Source organism: Colias croceus, chromosome 23 (genome assembly GCF_905220415.1).
Source record: "Colias croceus chromosome 23, ilColCroc2.1".
Taxonomy (NCBI): domain Eukaryota; kingdom Metazoa; phylum Arthropoda; class Insecta; order Lepidoptera; family Pieridae; genus Colias; species Colias croceus.
In genome coordinates this window covers 5,837,636-5,850,341 of record NC_059559.1, presented here as the reverse complement: position 1 = coordinate 5,850,341, position 12,706 = coordinate 5,837,636, and the positions used below count along the sequence as shown (strand labels likewise).

General features: G+C 33.7%; 1 protein-coding gene across 1 annotated transcript in view; it reads left to right on the top strand.

Moving 5' to 3' along the window:
- LOC123702315 (1-phosphatidylinositol 4,5-bisphosphate phosphodiesterase epsilon-1-like) overlaps positions 1–12,706 on the top strand; it is a 181,197-nt gene that overhangs the window by 112,702 nt on the left and 55,789 nt on the right. Inside the window, exons 12-22 of the mRNA XM_045650030.1 lie at positions 1,150–1,279; positions 1,969–2,172; positions 2,963–3,116; positions 3,981–4,177; positions 4,842–4,940; positions 5,949–6,071; positions 9,730–9,860; positions 10,582–10,680; positions 11,104–11,216; positions 11,632–11,759; positions 12,189–12,333. Coding sequence (XP_045505986.1) covers positions 1,150–1,279; positions 1,969–2,172; positions 2,963–3,116; positions 3,981–4,177; positions 4,842–4,940; positions 5,949–6,071; positions 9,730–9,860; positions 10,582–10,680; positions 11,104–11,216; positions 11,632–11,759; positions 12,189–12,333 — 1,523 coding nt within the window. The remainder of the gene's footprint in view (positions 1–1,149; positions 1,280–1,968; positions 2,173–2,962; positions 3,117–3,980; positions 4,178–4,841; positions 4,941–5,948; positions 6,072–9,729; positions 9,861–10,581; positions 10,681–11,103; positions 11,217–11,631; positions 11,760–12,188; positions 12,334–12,706) is intronic.

Below are 12,706 nucleotides of genomic sequence, written 5' to 3'. Positions count from 1 at the left end.
CGCTGTGACGCAGACGCGATAGTAACGTTTCTTACTCGATGAAAACTCACACTAGCCACACTGACCCGTGGCAAAAACTGAAACTACGTGCCGCCATTTTTTTATGTCACATTGTCACAGACTTTTCATACGGAATATTTTTTTTTTTAAATAAAAAGAAAGTGACATCAGTGACACCGTCACCGGGTCAGATAAGTTTGTGGCACTATAAATTAGGTCATTGTATCATTTGACCGCCTCCTTGGTACAGTGGTTGACGCGTGAGCGTAACACACGGGGTCCTGGGTTCGATTCCCGGTGGAGATGAAAGAAAAAAAATGTCTCGGTCTTGTAGGACACAGAAGGCTGGTCACATACTTGTCCCTTGAAAATCGATCAGTGAAACAGATGTATAGTGCATCTGCCCCTTACATGGGGTAAGGGGCAGATGCACTATACATCTATTAGGGGACATGGGACTTAACTTTTTTTTTTTTTCGTTGTATCATTTAGGTGTTCAAATTTTGTTCATACAGTACTATCTATACTAATATTATAAAGCTGAAGTGTTTGTTTGTTTGTTTGATTTCTTTCGGTGTTAGATAGCCCATTTATCGAGGAAGGCTATAGGCTATATATAGCATCACGCTAAGGTTAGAAGCAGAGCCACGCGGGTGTTACCGCGGAGCGCAGCTAGAAAATATTTATTTATTTATTTGACACTTCATTACACACATTGTTTTTATAAAAATAATAAAAAAAATATTTTTCAAGAAACAGGTACAGCATTATGTTCAGACCCTGACCTTCGAACTAGACTGTTTAAATTCGTTTATACTGTACAAGTTGTTCAAATTTTATTCAACCTGTATAGCTGTGTAGCTGTTCAAATATAGTGTGCTGTTCAGATATTGATATTGATCATTATTTTCTATCTATTCAAATTTTGTTCATACTATAATATCTGTTCAAATTGTGTTCATTATACATATACTAGTTGTTCAAATTGTTTTCATCATAAACCAGCTGTCCAAATTTTTTTCATAGTATACTCTAGCTGTTCAAATTTTGTTCTGACAATTCTATTAACCAAATTCATATTATGTGTTATAAGAATGGTTTTTAAAAAATCATGTATAACTTAACTGACTTCCTAAATAACGTCTTCAGGTGAAACCCCATCAGAAAGCGTTCAGCAGCCAGAAGTCAGTTTATCATACAATCCAGAAGAAGTCATACCATTGAAATATTCTGGTAATTTGGTGCATGAGACCGAAGCGGGTGTGGTTGGAGAAGAAGGGTAAGTTTTTACTTAAAAAAATATAATTTGGGGGTATTGAAGTGAAACTTCTTTATGCGCGTTGAGAGTAAAACTACAAGACAATACTGTCACATCATGGAGTAAGGCGACGATTTTGGTATCTTTGAATTTGCCAAAGAAGTTTCACTTCTGACACGTGTGCTCGTCACACACTCTCTTTTTATTAAGAGCTATCTAGCCAAACAAAGCACAGGCTTTGCCTATATTACAATAGGTAGTTATTTCTGGTGTTGACAAATTAATTCTTATCCCGAATCACAGTGCCGTAATTATTATCCTACAGATAAATTAATAATTTATTATGAATTTAGTTCGCTAATTTTCATTTTTATAACAAAAAATTTCGCACTTATTGTGATCTAATGTTTCCAAATTATCTACCGAGCGTTTCTGATTTAATTATTTATTATGCGTACTTAACATTATCTACATCTCTACTTAAAGTCATGTTTTTATCAGTATGATCAATTTTTCCATAACTATAATAATTAAAAGAAAAATAAAAAATACCCAAAAATCAGACTACACTTAACTTTTTGAATGCATGAGTACATTATTGTGCACACTAAATTAAAAACAGTACACATAAATTGCATAATAGGCGACTTTATGGCTACAGAGCCATCCCTTCCAGGTAACCCATTACCCAACCAATATTATTCTTTCAGCTTCATCGACCTCCAATGCGTTAAAGACATGCGTTTGGGCGGCAAGCTGATAGAACCGAAAGATATAGCGGAATTAGTTGCTAATGCTAAACGACACGGTCTAGAGACGTGTAACCAAAGGGCCCATGTTATATCCCTTGTGTATGGAAAGACGTTGAGTGACAATAGGATTGTACATTTTTTGCTGCCACCGTATTCTTATAGGTGAGTTATTTGTATTTTCTGGTATTTGTTATCTGAACTTATTTATCACTAGCTGCTCCGCGCGGTTTCACCCCCGTGGCTCCGCTCCTGTTGGCCGTAGCATGATGATATATATAGCCCATAACCTTCATTCTTTATCGATAAATGGGCTAACACCGAAAGAATTTTTCAAATCGGACCAGTAGTACCCGAGATTAGCGCGTTCAAACAAACAAACAAACTCTTGAGCTTTATAATATTAGTATAGATAAGTATAGATATATAACTTGGACACAATATAAAACTGAAATAATAAATTCTATTGCTCTGGCAAGATCACGGGTGAGTTGGTCAGGCGTCCCGCGTCCGTCCCGGATTGGCGTGTAAGTTGCGGGTTCGAATCCTGCCTCGTAATCGATTTTTATCTATTCTTTATAAATTTATATTAAAGGAGAATAGTTTAATAATTGATTGAACGAACATCGAAGGAAATTCTAAAAAAAATATCACAAATTTAGATCATTTTGATGTAGCTACTTGAGCCTTGAAAATGTGTTTTTTTTTTACTCATGATTTCTTCGTAATTTGAATTTCTCCGGTCCTTTGATTTTCAAATTATCAAGAGAAGGGAATGTTTAACTTCGGTGAAAGCTGGACTTTAAAAAACAAATTTTGTTAAATTTTCATAAATTTTTTAACATGTTTTACAGAAATTGTCGTAAACGATAAGCCTGTATTTTGTACCATTTTTTGTTACTTTCATTTTTTTTTTTATAAAGTACAGAATTAAATAAAATCAATTTTTTTCCAGAGTATGGGCAGTAGGTCTACATTCTGTGATCAAAGCGTTAATAAGCCAGACCAAATTAGCAGATAGAAGTTTAGCCTGGCTGAAGAACAAGTACACAGCGCTGTACTATGAAGATGGGTGTTGCTGCGAACCGCTAGTGTCTGATGCTATTCGGGTAAGTAACATATATATGCCTAATCCTATCCTACTTCACGACATAGTATAAAACAAAGTCGCTCTCTCTGTCCCTATGTCCCTTTGTATGCTAAAATCTTTAAAACCACGCAACGGATTTTGATGCGGTTTTTTTTTAATAGATAGAGTGATTTAAGAGGAAGGTTTTAGTATATAATTTAGTAGGTTTTAGACCAAGCGGGAGAAGCCGCGGGCGTTAAACTAGTAATATTATAAATGCGAAAGTTTGTGAGGATGTTTACGTGTGTGTTTATTACTCTTTCACGCAAAAATAACTGAACCGATTACAATGAAATTTAGCACACACATACAGGGTAACCTCGATTAACACATAGGATAGGTATCCCGGAAATCCCACGGGAACGGGAACTATGCGGGTTTTTCTTTGAAAGCTAGTAGCTTATATTATAGTGTTTTCCAGTGTTTGATTTTACGCGAATATTATACATTTAGAAATTAAAGATTTTAACGGATTTTAAATGGGATTTATTAATTATATTATTTTCCCGACGTTTCGTACACTTTGTAGCGAGCCTGATTACGGGGCGACTGTCTTCCCGTAATATAATGATTAAACCGCGTTTAAAATCTTTAATTTTTAGCTCAAATTAATTTAAAAATAAAATTTACTAACAACTTCAAAGCTAAAAAGTGAAGTAACAAGACACACATTCATAATTAAACTAGACTTCTTCATGTGACAATTTTCATATTAATTTATCAAAAAAAATTCTCTTAACCCAATACAGACATACTAATTATTGGTCTAATATTTACTAAACTTTGCCTATAAATACATTTTTTGAATTAGTTGTATATTTTTTTATATTTATAAAATTTCCAGATATTCGGTGGCCGAGAGTCCATATACGGCAGTTCGTGTCACTCCACACCAATCAAGTACACAGAATCTGAATCTAGTAAAAGCGGAGTCAAGTTTAAGAAGAACAGGTCTACTTCAGAACTTAAAGGGTCTCCCCGAAGTTATAGTACGTCTGGCACTAGGAGTGAAGAGGAGACCTTTAGTTCACCTAGACATAGGTAATTAGTTATTTAGAATCATTAAATATACTAAATATAATAAACAATCTTATATAAGATCATTGAGATAATAGTACCTACTACTTATGGAGGAGACACCACGAACAAAATCTGTGCGCCATTTTTTTGCTCTAACTAAGTTTTAAAATGTATTATCTAGTTAGGTACTTACCGATGAAAATTATTCCTTTGCACTTTTCCGTATTATTTGTGCAATATCGTAACACACACGAAGCCATATTTGATGCGTTTCACTTTAAAACAAATAAAAAATGGGCGTGCAGTTACGCCATATGGCGTATGTTGAGTGGAACATAAGTGATGTAGGCGGTGTCGTCTCCATATGTATATCTCAATGTATAAGATAGATAAGTTGCTTGTTTGCGGTTGGCTTGGTTAGTAGTGCCCCTGCCTGTCAAGTCACTGGTCGTGGGTTCGATTCCCACCCGGGACAAATATTTGTGTGATGAACATAGATGATTATTCTGTGTCTGGGTGTTAATTATCTATATAAGTATTTATTTAAAATTATATATGTATATTTATCAGCCATAGTTTCCATGACACAAGCGAAAGCTCAGATCGTGCCATGTGTGAAAATTGTCCTAAAATATTTATTTATTATATTGTTTTCCCTTATTTATCAATTTATCCATTCCACCAGCTCTTACTCAGCAGCATCAAGTCACCACACATCCTGTGGTCCGCGACACAGCAGCCTCACAGCAACCAGCATCACTTCCAACTCGCCTAATAGGAGTAGGTGAGATCTTTGTATCTGTACCTGTATATTATAGAAAGAAAGAAGAAAGAAAGAAAATACATTTATTTGTACCGATGCACATTAATACATAAAATTAACTTATAACTAGTTAAAACGGCACATAATATCCACTCAGTGGTTTGAGAACCTAAGGACGTATAAGACACTTAGATTCTCGACTGATTTTCAGTGGACACCACATTGACATCCATCATGTCATGTATATGTATGTACCTATATCTATCTTTAACTGAGAAGTGACAACTGAGGCATATTTATCCAGTGTTCATATATGAAATGGCCTGAAAAATATTTAGAAGGATTCCCTGTATTTTACACAATCACATCACAATCACAATCACATTTAGACACATCATAGAAAAAGTTTTTAATATTCCTGTTTATTTATTTCATAACAAGTAATTAACAGGTTTTACCCCAAAGCACGACTTGTTTAATTATCTGTACCTGTATTTGTATCTGTAAATGTGTCTATACCTATATCTATATTTTTATAATCATCTGTATCTTTATCTGATGGTGAATCTATATCGATATATTTTTTTTCAAAGTTTTTACTAATGTGTCTGTTTTGCTTATGAGTAAGTTAAATGTATGAATATAGGAGTTGATTTAAGATAACAATCATAATAAAACGAAATATAAAGTTATTTTTTTCAGACGATTCTTTTAGTTTTAGTTGTGTTCAGCGTATTTCGACAATTATAATGCGATTTTAAAAGAAGTTCAAGGGCCGTATTTGGCCCTCTTATTTCCAGACAGATTACTCCGTCAATTGAACTGACTGGAAAATTCATATTATTATGATCGCCACAACCAGACTAAGCAACCAGCATTGGTTAGTGCAATCATAATATGAATTTGCCAGTCAGTTCAATTCACGGCGTAAACTGTCTGGAAATAAGAGGTCATAATACGGCCCCAGTGGCATAAAAATATTAAGAATTTGGATATAACCTTGATTGAAATTTGAGTGTTGTCTTACAGTTTAAGAAGATTAGAAACAAGTGAACGTTTCTGGGAGAACATGAAGCATCTAAGAACGGGGTCCGTTGGATACGAAACACAACTTGATTTTATGGATTTCGTCTCGCTTTTCAGGAGTTTTAGGTAAGACTAGTATAGTTATTGTTATATTATGTTATAGTTGTTGCCAGTAAGTTTGTTCGCTTTGATTAATTATTATTTATCATATTTATTTATTTATACTCTTTATTGTGCTGCCAAAATACATAAAATACAAACAAAACTTATTCTAAAAGAAAAACAGCACAGAAGGCGGCCTTATCACTTAAGAGTGATCTCTTCCAGGCAACCAACTGATAAAAGGATAAATGTCCGTATTTAAGCAAAAAGGAACCACCCAGCAAAAACGCACTTCTGAGATATCAAAGGATTTACAAAAACATTTGCAGCTCTGTTAGATGAAGTAAAATTAATATTTATTTTATTTAAATTCATTGATAAATTACTTATTTAAGTATGTGTATATAAATTTGCTCTGAATACTCTTAAACTTTCTAGATAATTAAGAAAATGTGCATGTGGTTCCTTTTAACATTTATCAATTGATAGGTTTTCTCTTATACAAAAAAGAACCACAACCCAGGAATTTAATGATATATATGAAACTATGTATTTATAATATCGTAATAAAGCTTTAATTAAAAAGATATATAAAATAATACATATAGAGGACATTTATTCGATGTTATCATCGAATTGGATTTCAAAATCCACCGTGTCTAGTCCATCTATGTGGTCTTCTATTGCATCATCACTAATAAGATTGTTATAAAAACTCTGTGCATATTGTGGAATGAGATGTAATATGGCCTGAATATCGCTTGACGGTGAAGAAAGCTTCTCCAGAGGCATCGACGTATAAGGTTCTTCGTTATCTTCTGTAATAAAAAGAAAAAAGCTTTAAATCAAAACAATAAAGCCGTGTGGCTTTTATACGTAGATATATGGCGACAGCAAAATATTATTAGTTCTTATAAAGCCGTGTCCTTACTAGACGACTAAGTATGTTGTAGGTACATGCGCCATGTACAAAAAACTGGCTAAGTACGAGTCGGACTCGTGCAACGAAGAGTTCCGTACCATTATCCATAAAAACGGCAAAAAAATCACGGTTTATTGTATGGGAGCCTCTTAAATATTTATTTTATTCTGTTTTTTAGTATTTGTTGTTACAGCGGCATCAGAAGTACATCATCTATGAAAATTTCTACTGTCTAACTATCACAGTTCATGAGACAAAGGGACAGACGGACAGCGGAGTCTTAGTAATAGGCTCTCGTTTTACCTTTTGGGTACGGAACCCTAAAAATCACACGCAACAGTGACCAAACCTAGCAAAAAATTAAATAAACTTGTTAAAATTTTCAATTTCGCGGGCTAGGGCCTTGTTCCGGTCAAAACAGTGGCAGCGCGACTTTTAAAATGAAACAAATAATTATATGCGCTGAATGTACTGTACTGAATCTGAATCTAAACGTATTTTACCAAAATAGTAGGTAGATACCTAGATCATCGACAGTTGTTTTTAAAACAGGGTTTAGTAGTTTCATCTCACAATGACAGATGAATCGTAACAAAATGACTCTTAATAATTCGACTCGCCTTCGTGAATAACAACAGTGTCGTTAAAATACCTACGTAAATCCACACAGGATTCCTCTTGTACTTACTAATTAATGAACTATCTTTTTAAAATCACTCCACAATCGGGAATTAATCAAAAGTGGATAAAGCGTACATACCTGCATCTCATAGATTCAATAAACTGTACTTAAATGCATTAAATAAAACTACTTACCCGTTGTATCTTCATTATTATCTTCGGTGTTCGTCTCCAATGCTTTTCTTACCAATTGCTTCCTTATTTATTTATTACTAAACATTTTCACATTAAATTTTAAAGGTAATTAACAAAAACAATAGAACTTACTTCGCGGAGAAAAAAAACGGCCGTCACGCTTAGATTACAAAATAAAATAAAGACCGTCACGTACAATGAATAAGGAATCACAGGATTCCTTAGTCATTGGTCACGTATTCGAAATACTTCGCTGAATGTCACCTATATTGACAGATGTTCGACGTTTTACTTTAAAAATTGGAGTTTTGCACTTTGAGCTATTTAAGACGTAATGAAATACGTTGTTTAAAGATGAGAAGCATTCTGCATTGTGCACAAGTCAAGGCATTTGGTACCGTATAGCGACGATGGGTTTCAGGATGTTTTACAATATTTATTTATGCATGATAGAACCGAATGCTTGTGGTTTTATTTTGCAATAAAAAATTACAATTAAATTATGAATTAATTTTACGCATAACCATACCACAGAAACCTGGTTCCATTTGGTGTATTAAAAATAATTGTTACTAATAGAAATATGTGTAATGTATAATGGTACCAAGTATGTGCGGATCTGTTTTGTATAAAATGACATGATAGTAATATCGTTTATTTATTTGAACAAATCAGTCCAGTGGTGCTGTGGTTCGGTTTTGCTTCATATGTATTATTCGTTGCTGCTGGTGGTTCCTTTCTGCTTTTAGTATACCTTGTTTCCAAGGTAAAAATCATGTGGTTCTTGTTTGTATAAGAATTTAGACCACTTTTAAATGAGTATTCTTCAAGAAACGTAAAAAAGCAAATTTGTCGAGTGGTTCCATTTTGCATAAATACGGACAAATAATAAACTAGAAATAGGAGGTAGGTAGGTAGAAAGTATACGCTAAGATAAATAAATAATAATGTTATACAAAGATAACAAAAATATTATTAAATGAAGGTTATAAATAAACTAAATACTATAATAGAAATATAGTATCTATCTATTTATGTATATTAATTCCTATTTCCGGACCGATCTCTACAACTCTACCTCTCTACTACTCTATCTATAAATATTTGTGTATTTACGAGTTTACAACTCTACAAAATTATATATGTGTATCTCTACGACTCTACAAATCAACCACTCTACCTGCAATTTAGTAATGCGCTCCGAACTCCGCGGCGTGCTCGATCTAATCTATCTCTCCAAAACTCTACCACTCCATCCTACTAATATTATAAATGCGAAAGTGTGAGGATGTGTGTGTGTGTGTGTTTGTTAATCTTTCACGCAAATACTACTGAACCGATTACAATGAATTTTAGCACAAATATATGGCGTAATTTGGATTAACACTGAGGATAGGTTTTATCCCGGAAATCCCACGGGAACGGGAACTATGCGGGTTTTCCTTTGAAAACGCGGGCGAAACCGCGGGCGGAAATCTACTTTATAATATGTGTAACTACCACTATACAAAACAATCTCTATATGTATATCTCTACAACTCTACCTCTCTACTACTACATCTGTACATCTTAATATATATAAATCTCGTGTCACAATGTTTGTCCTCAATGGACTCCTAAACCACTTAACCGATTATAATAAAATTCGCACACCATGTGCAGTTCGATCCAACTTGAGAGATAGGATAGTTTAAACATGTAGGTACCACGGGCGAAGCCGGGGCGAACCACTATCTTAATATATATAAATCTCGTGTCACAATGTTTGTCCTCAATGGACTCCTAAACCACTTAACCGATTATAATAAAATTCGCACACCATGTGCAGTTCGATCCAACTTGAGAGATAGGATAGTTAAAACATGTAGGTACCACGGGCGAAGCCGGGGCGAACCACTAGTATTATAATATAAAACAATTGTATATCTACAACTCTACCCCCAGTCTAGTAATGCGCTCCGAACTCCGCGGCGTGTTCGAGCAACTAGCAGTACCGCGAACACGCGCCGCGTTGCTGGCGGCGGAGCGCAGTCGTAGCTCGCCTGAACTATATGCAAGGAATGCTTGCCGTACTGGTAAGTTTTTGTGTGTGTGTGTGTGCGTGTGTGTGTGTGTTGTGTTTTTATTTGGTTTCCATACAATCATAATTATCTATACATATATAATAAATCTGTAGAAGGGTCAATTCTGTACATTGAAAATATTGAAAAAATAAATAGCAGGGGGTGTTACGATACCAAACCCAAATATGTGATTAAAAAAATTTTTGTCTGTCTGTCTGTCTGTCTGTCTGTATGTTCAGGCATCACGTGAAAACTAACGGTCCGATTTCGATGAAACTTGGTATAATTATACCTTATTATCCTGGGCATAAAATAGGATACTTTTTATCCCGGAAAAATAGGAAGAAAAAAGTAAATCTAAATTTTTCCGCGCGGACGGAGTCGCGGGCGGAAGCTAGTTCATAATAAACTATTGCCAGACTTTCACAATCTTTTTATTTGCTTCCTATACGATCATGTTTTTATCTTTATTATATCGCCTGTAAGTTATAAAAACTGCCAGCACAGTATTACAATATTGCTGCCAGTAAGTAAATTTGTTGTTTTATTTTGATATTCGTATTATTAAAATTCGAAATTAAGTTAAGTAACCTTTTAAAATGACATTGATTTCATTAGTATAATAGCAAACCTTAAACATTCCCATAAATTTAATAGAAAGTTTTCAAATCACTAATTTATACGCTTACATTTTACATCCCAGAAGATTTATTTTATAAAAAAAACTCTACAGGTCTTCTAACGAGGAACGGATCGTTAGATCTAGAACCGCCTAGTGACAAAGCCAGTCGGAAGAAAGCTTTTGACGTCCTAGCAGCCGCTGCGTTACCAGGTAAAATAGACTTAATTTAAGTATTTACTTGGTACCCTGTGAGACCATTTCTACTAACTTCAATCAAATTAAATAGATTTTTCAGTTTATCTGTACATTTTACGCATAACTATTTCCGCAGAGAAGGAAACCTAAGAAATATAAATCAGTTCAATTTCATTTAAATATAGGTAATTTGTTAATTATGGCCCAAAAAATTCAACTAGAAGAAATATCACTTCATATATCTAATGCAAATAGAAAACGCATAGAAGAAATTTTAAAAGAAATAAAATATTACCTATTAAATTTTATGAGAGTATATGAACTGTCAAATTTGTAGATTAGAATTACGTGTGTTGCCAGGCTTGAATTATTTTACAAAAAACTATAACTGACTATAAAATATTACTCTTTTTCTTTTATTATAAAATATTTTCGCAGGTGCAAACGCAGACTTGAGTGGGAGAGTATTATCATTACCGACACTGGGAAAATTCTGCGAGACGAGACAAAATGAACCTAAAACTGAACAGCAGTTAAAAGATATTATTCAGGTAAGTTTAAAAATGTAATTTAAATTCAATTTGAGTTTGATAATAAACAACAACTGAAAAAAAAACATATCTTATTATTGAAAATAATATTATGATAAATGGTCTTCTTACCCATTATTAAAAAAATAGTTTTAATTACTTACACAGTTATTCATACTAAAAAGAGCATGTGTGCCGTCCACACGTGTCAGAAGTGAAACTTCTTTGACAAGATTCATAGATATCATAATCGTCGTACTCCATGGCGTGACGGTATTACCATGACGCGATCTTGAAATTTTACTCTCAATGCGTTTAAAGAAGTTTCTCTTGAAAAACGCAAAATCTTTTACCATTGGTAAACTACATAAATAGCATAGGCTGTCTGAAAAAAGTAAAAAAGTCGATTAATACATTAGTTTTTATTGTATTACAGAGGCATGAACCAGACCCAACGCTACGGTCTGAAAACTGTCTGTCTTTTGAGGGCTTCGTCAGATTTCTGTCTGACAAAGACAATTACGCGTTTGTACCAGAACAAAGAAGAGCTGGCAATTTTATGGGGTGAGTTTATTTAATTCATTATTTGCAATTTGTCAAAAAATATATGGCCAAAAACTTTCACCCCTTTTTCATCCTTTAGGGGATGAAAAAAAAAGAAAAAATTAAAATTCTGTTGCTTCAACTATTTTATTGTAAATTTCATCCAAATCGTTTCTTTTGTTTAGCCATAAAGGCTGCAAAAGACGACCATATAAACACGAATCAAATTGTGTTCTTTATATCCGTCTGCGCTACAGTTCTCATATTTTATTAAAACCTAGCTCAAACGCATTTAATTTTGATCGTATAATGACGACCAATTTTATTTTTTCGGAATATATCTTTGTCTGTACATCTGAAGAATTCGGTTTTTCTTCGTCAAAAATGACTAGTTTTAGAAAGTTATCTATGAAAATAAATTCATTCATTAATAAAATATATTTTTACCAGGAAACCGCCAGACGAAGACAAAACGAAGGATCTTATAAAGGAAATGTCTGGTCCTTTGAGCCAATACTACATAGCGAGTAGTCACAACACTTACTTGACTGGACACCAACTTAAAGGAGAGTCGTCTGTAGAGTTGTATAGTCAGGTAAGTGACTAGAAAGTTAGTGTAGTTACTTTTATAAACAAGTGAGTGACTATGTGAGTTGGTGTACTTTCATTTATATTCAGGTAAGTGACTATTTAATTTAAGTTAGCGTAATTACATTGATAGTCAACTGATTGTAAGTTTGGTAATTATATTTATAGTCAGGTGAGTGACTATGTGAGTTGGTGTATTTTCATTTATAGTCAGGTAAGTGACAATGTAAGTTAGCGTCCTTATATTGATAGTCAGGTGATTGTGTTAGTGTTATTACATTTATAGTCAGGTAAGTGCCTATTTCACTTAAAACTAAGTTTGTAAACTTAAATGAATAATCAGCTAAGTGATTGTGTAATTTTTATGAAATGTATATACA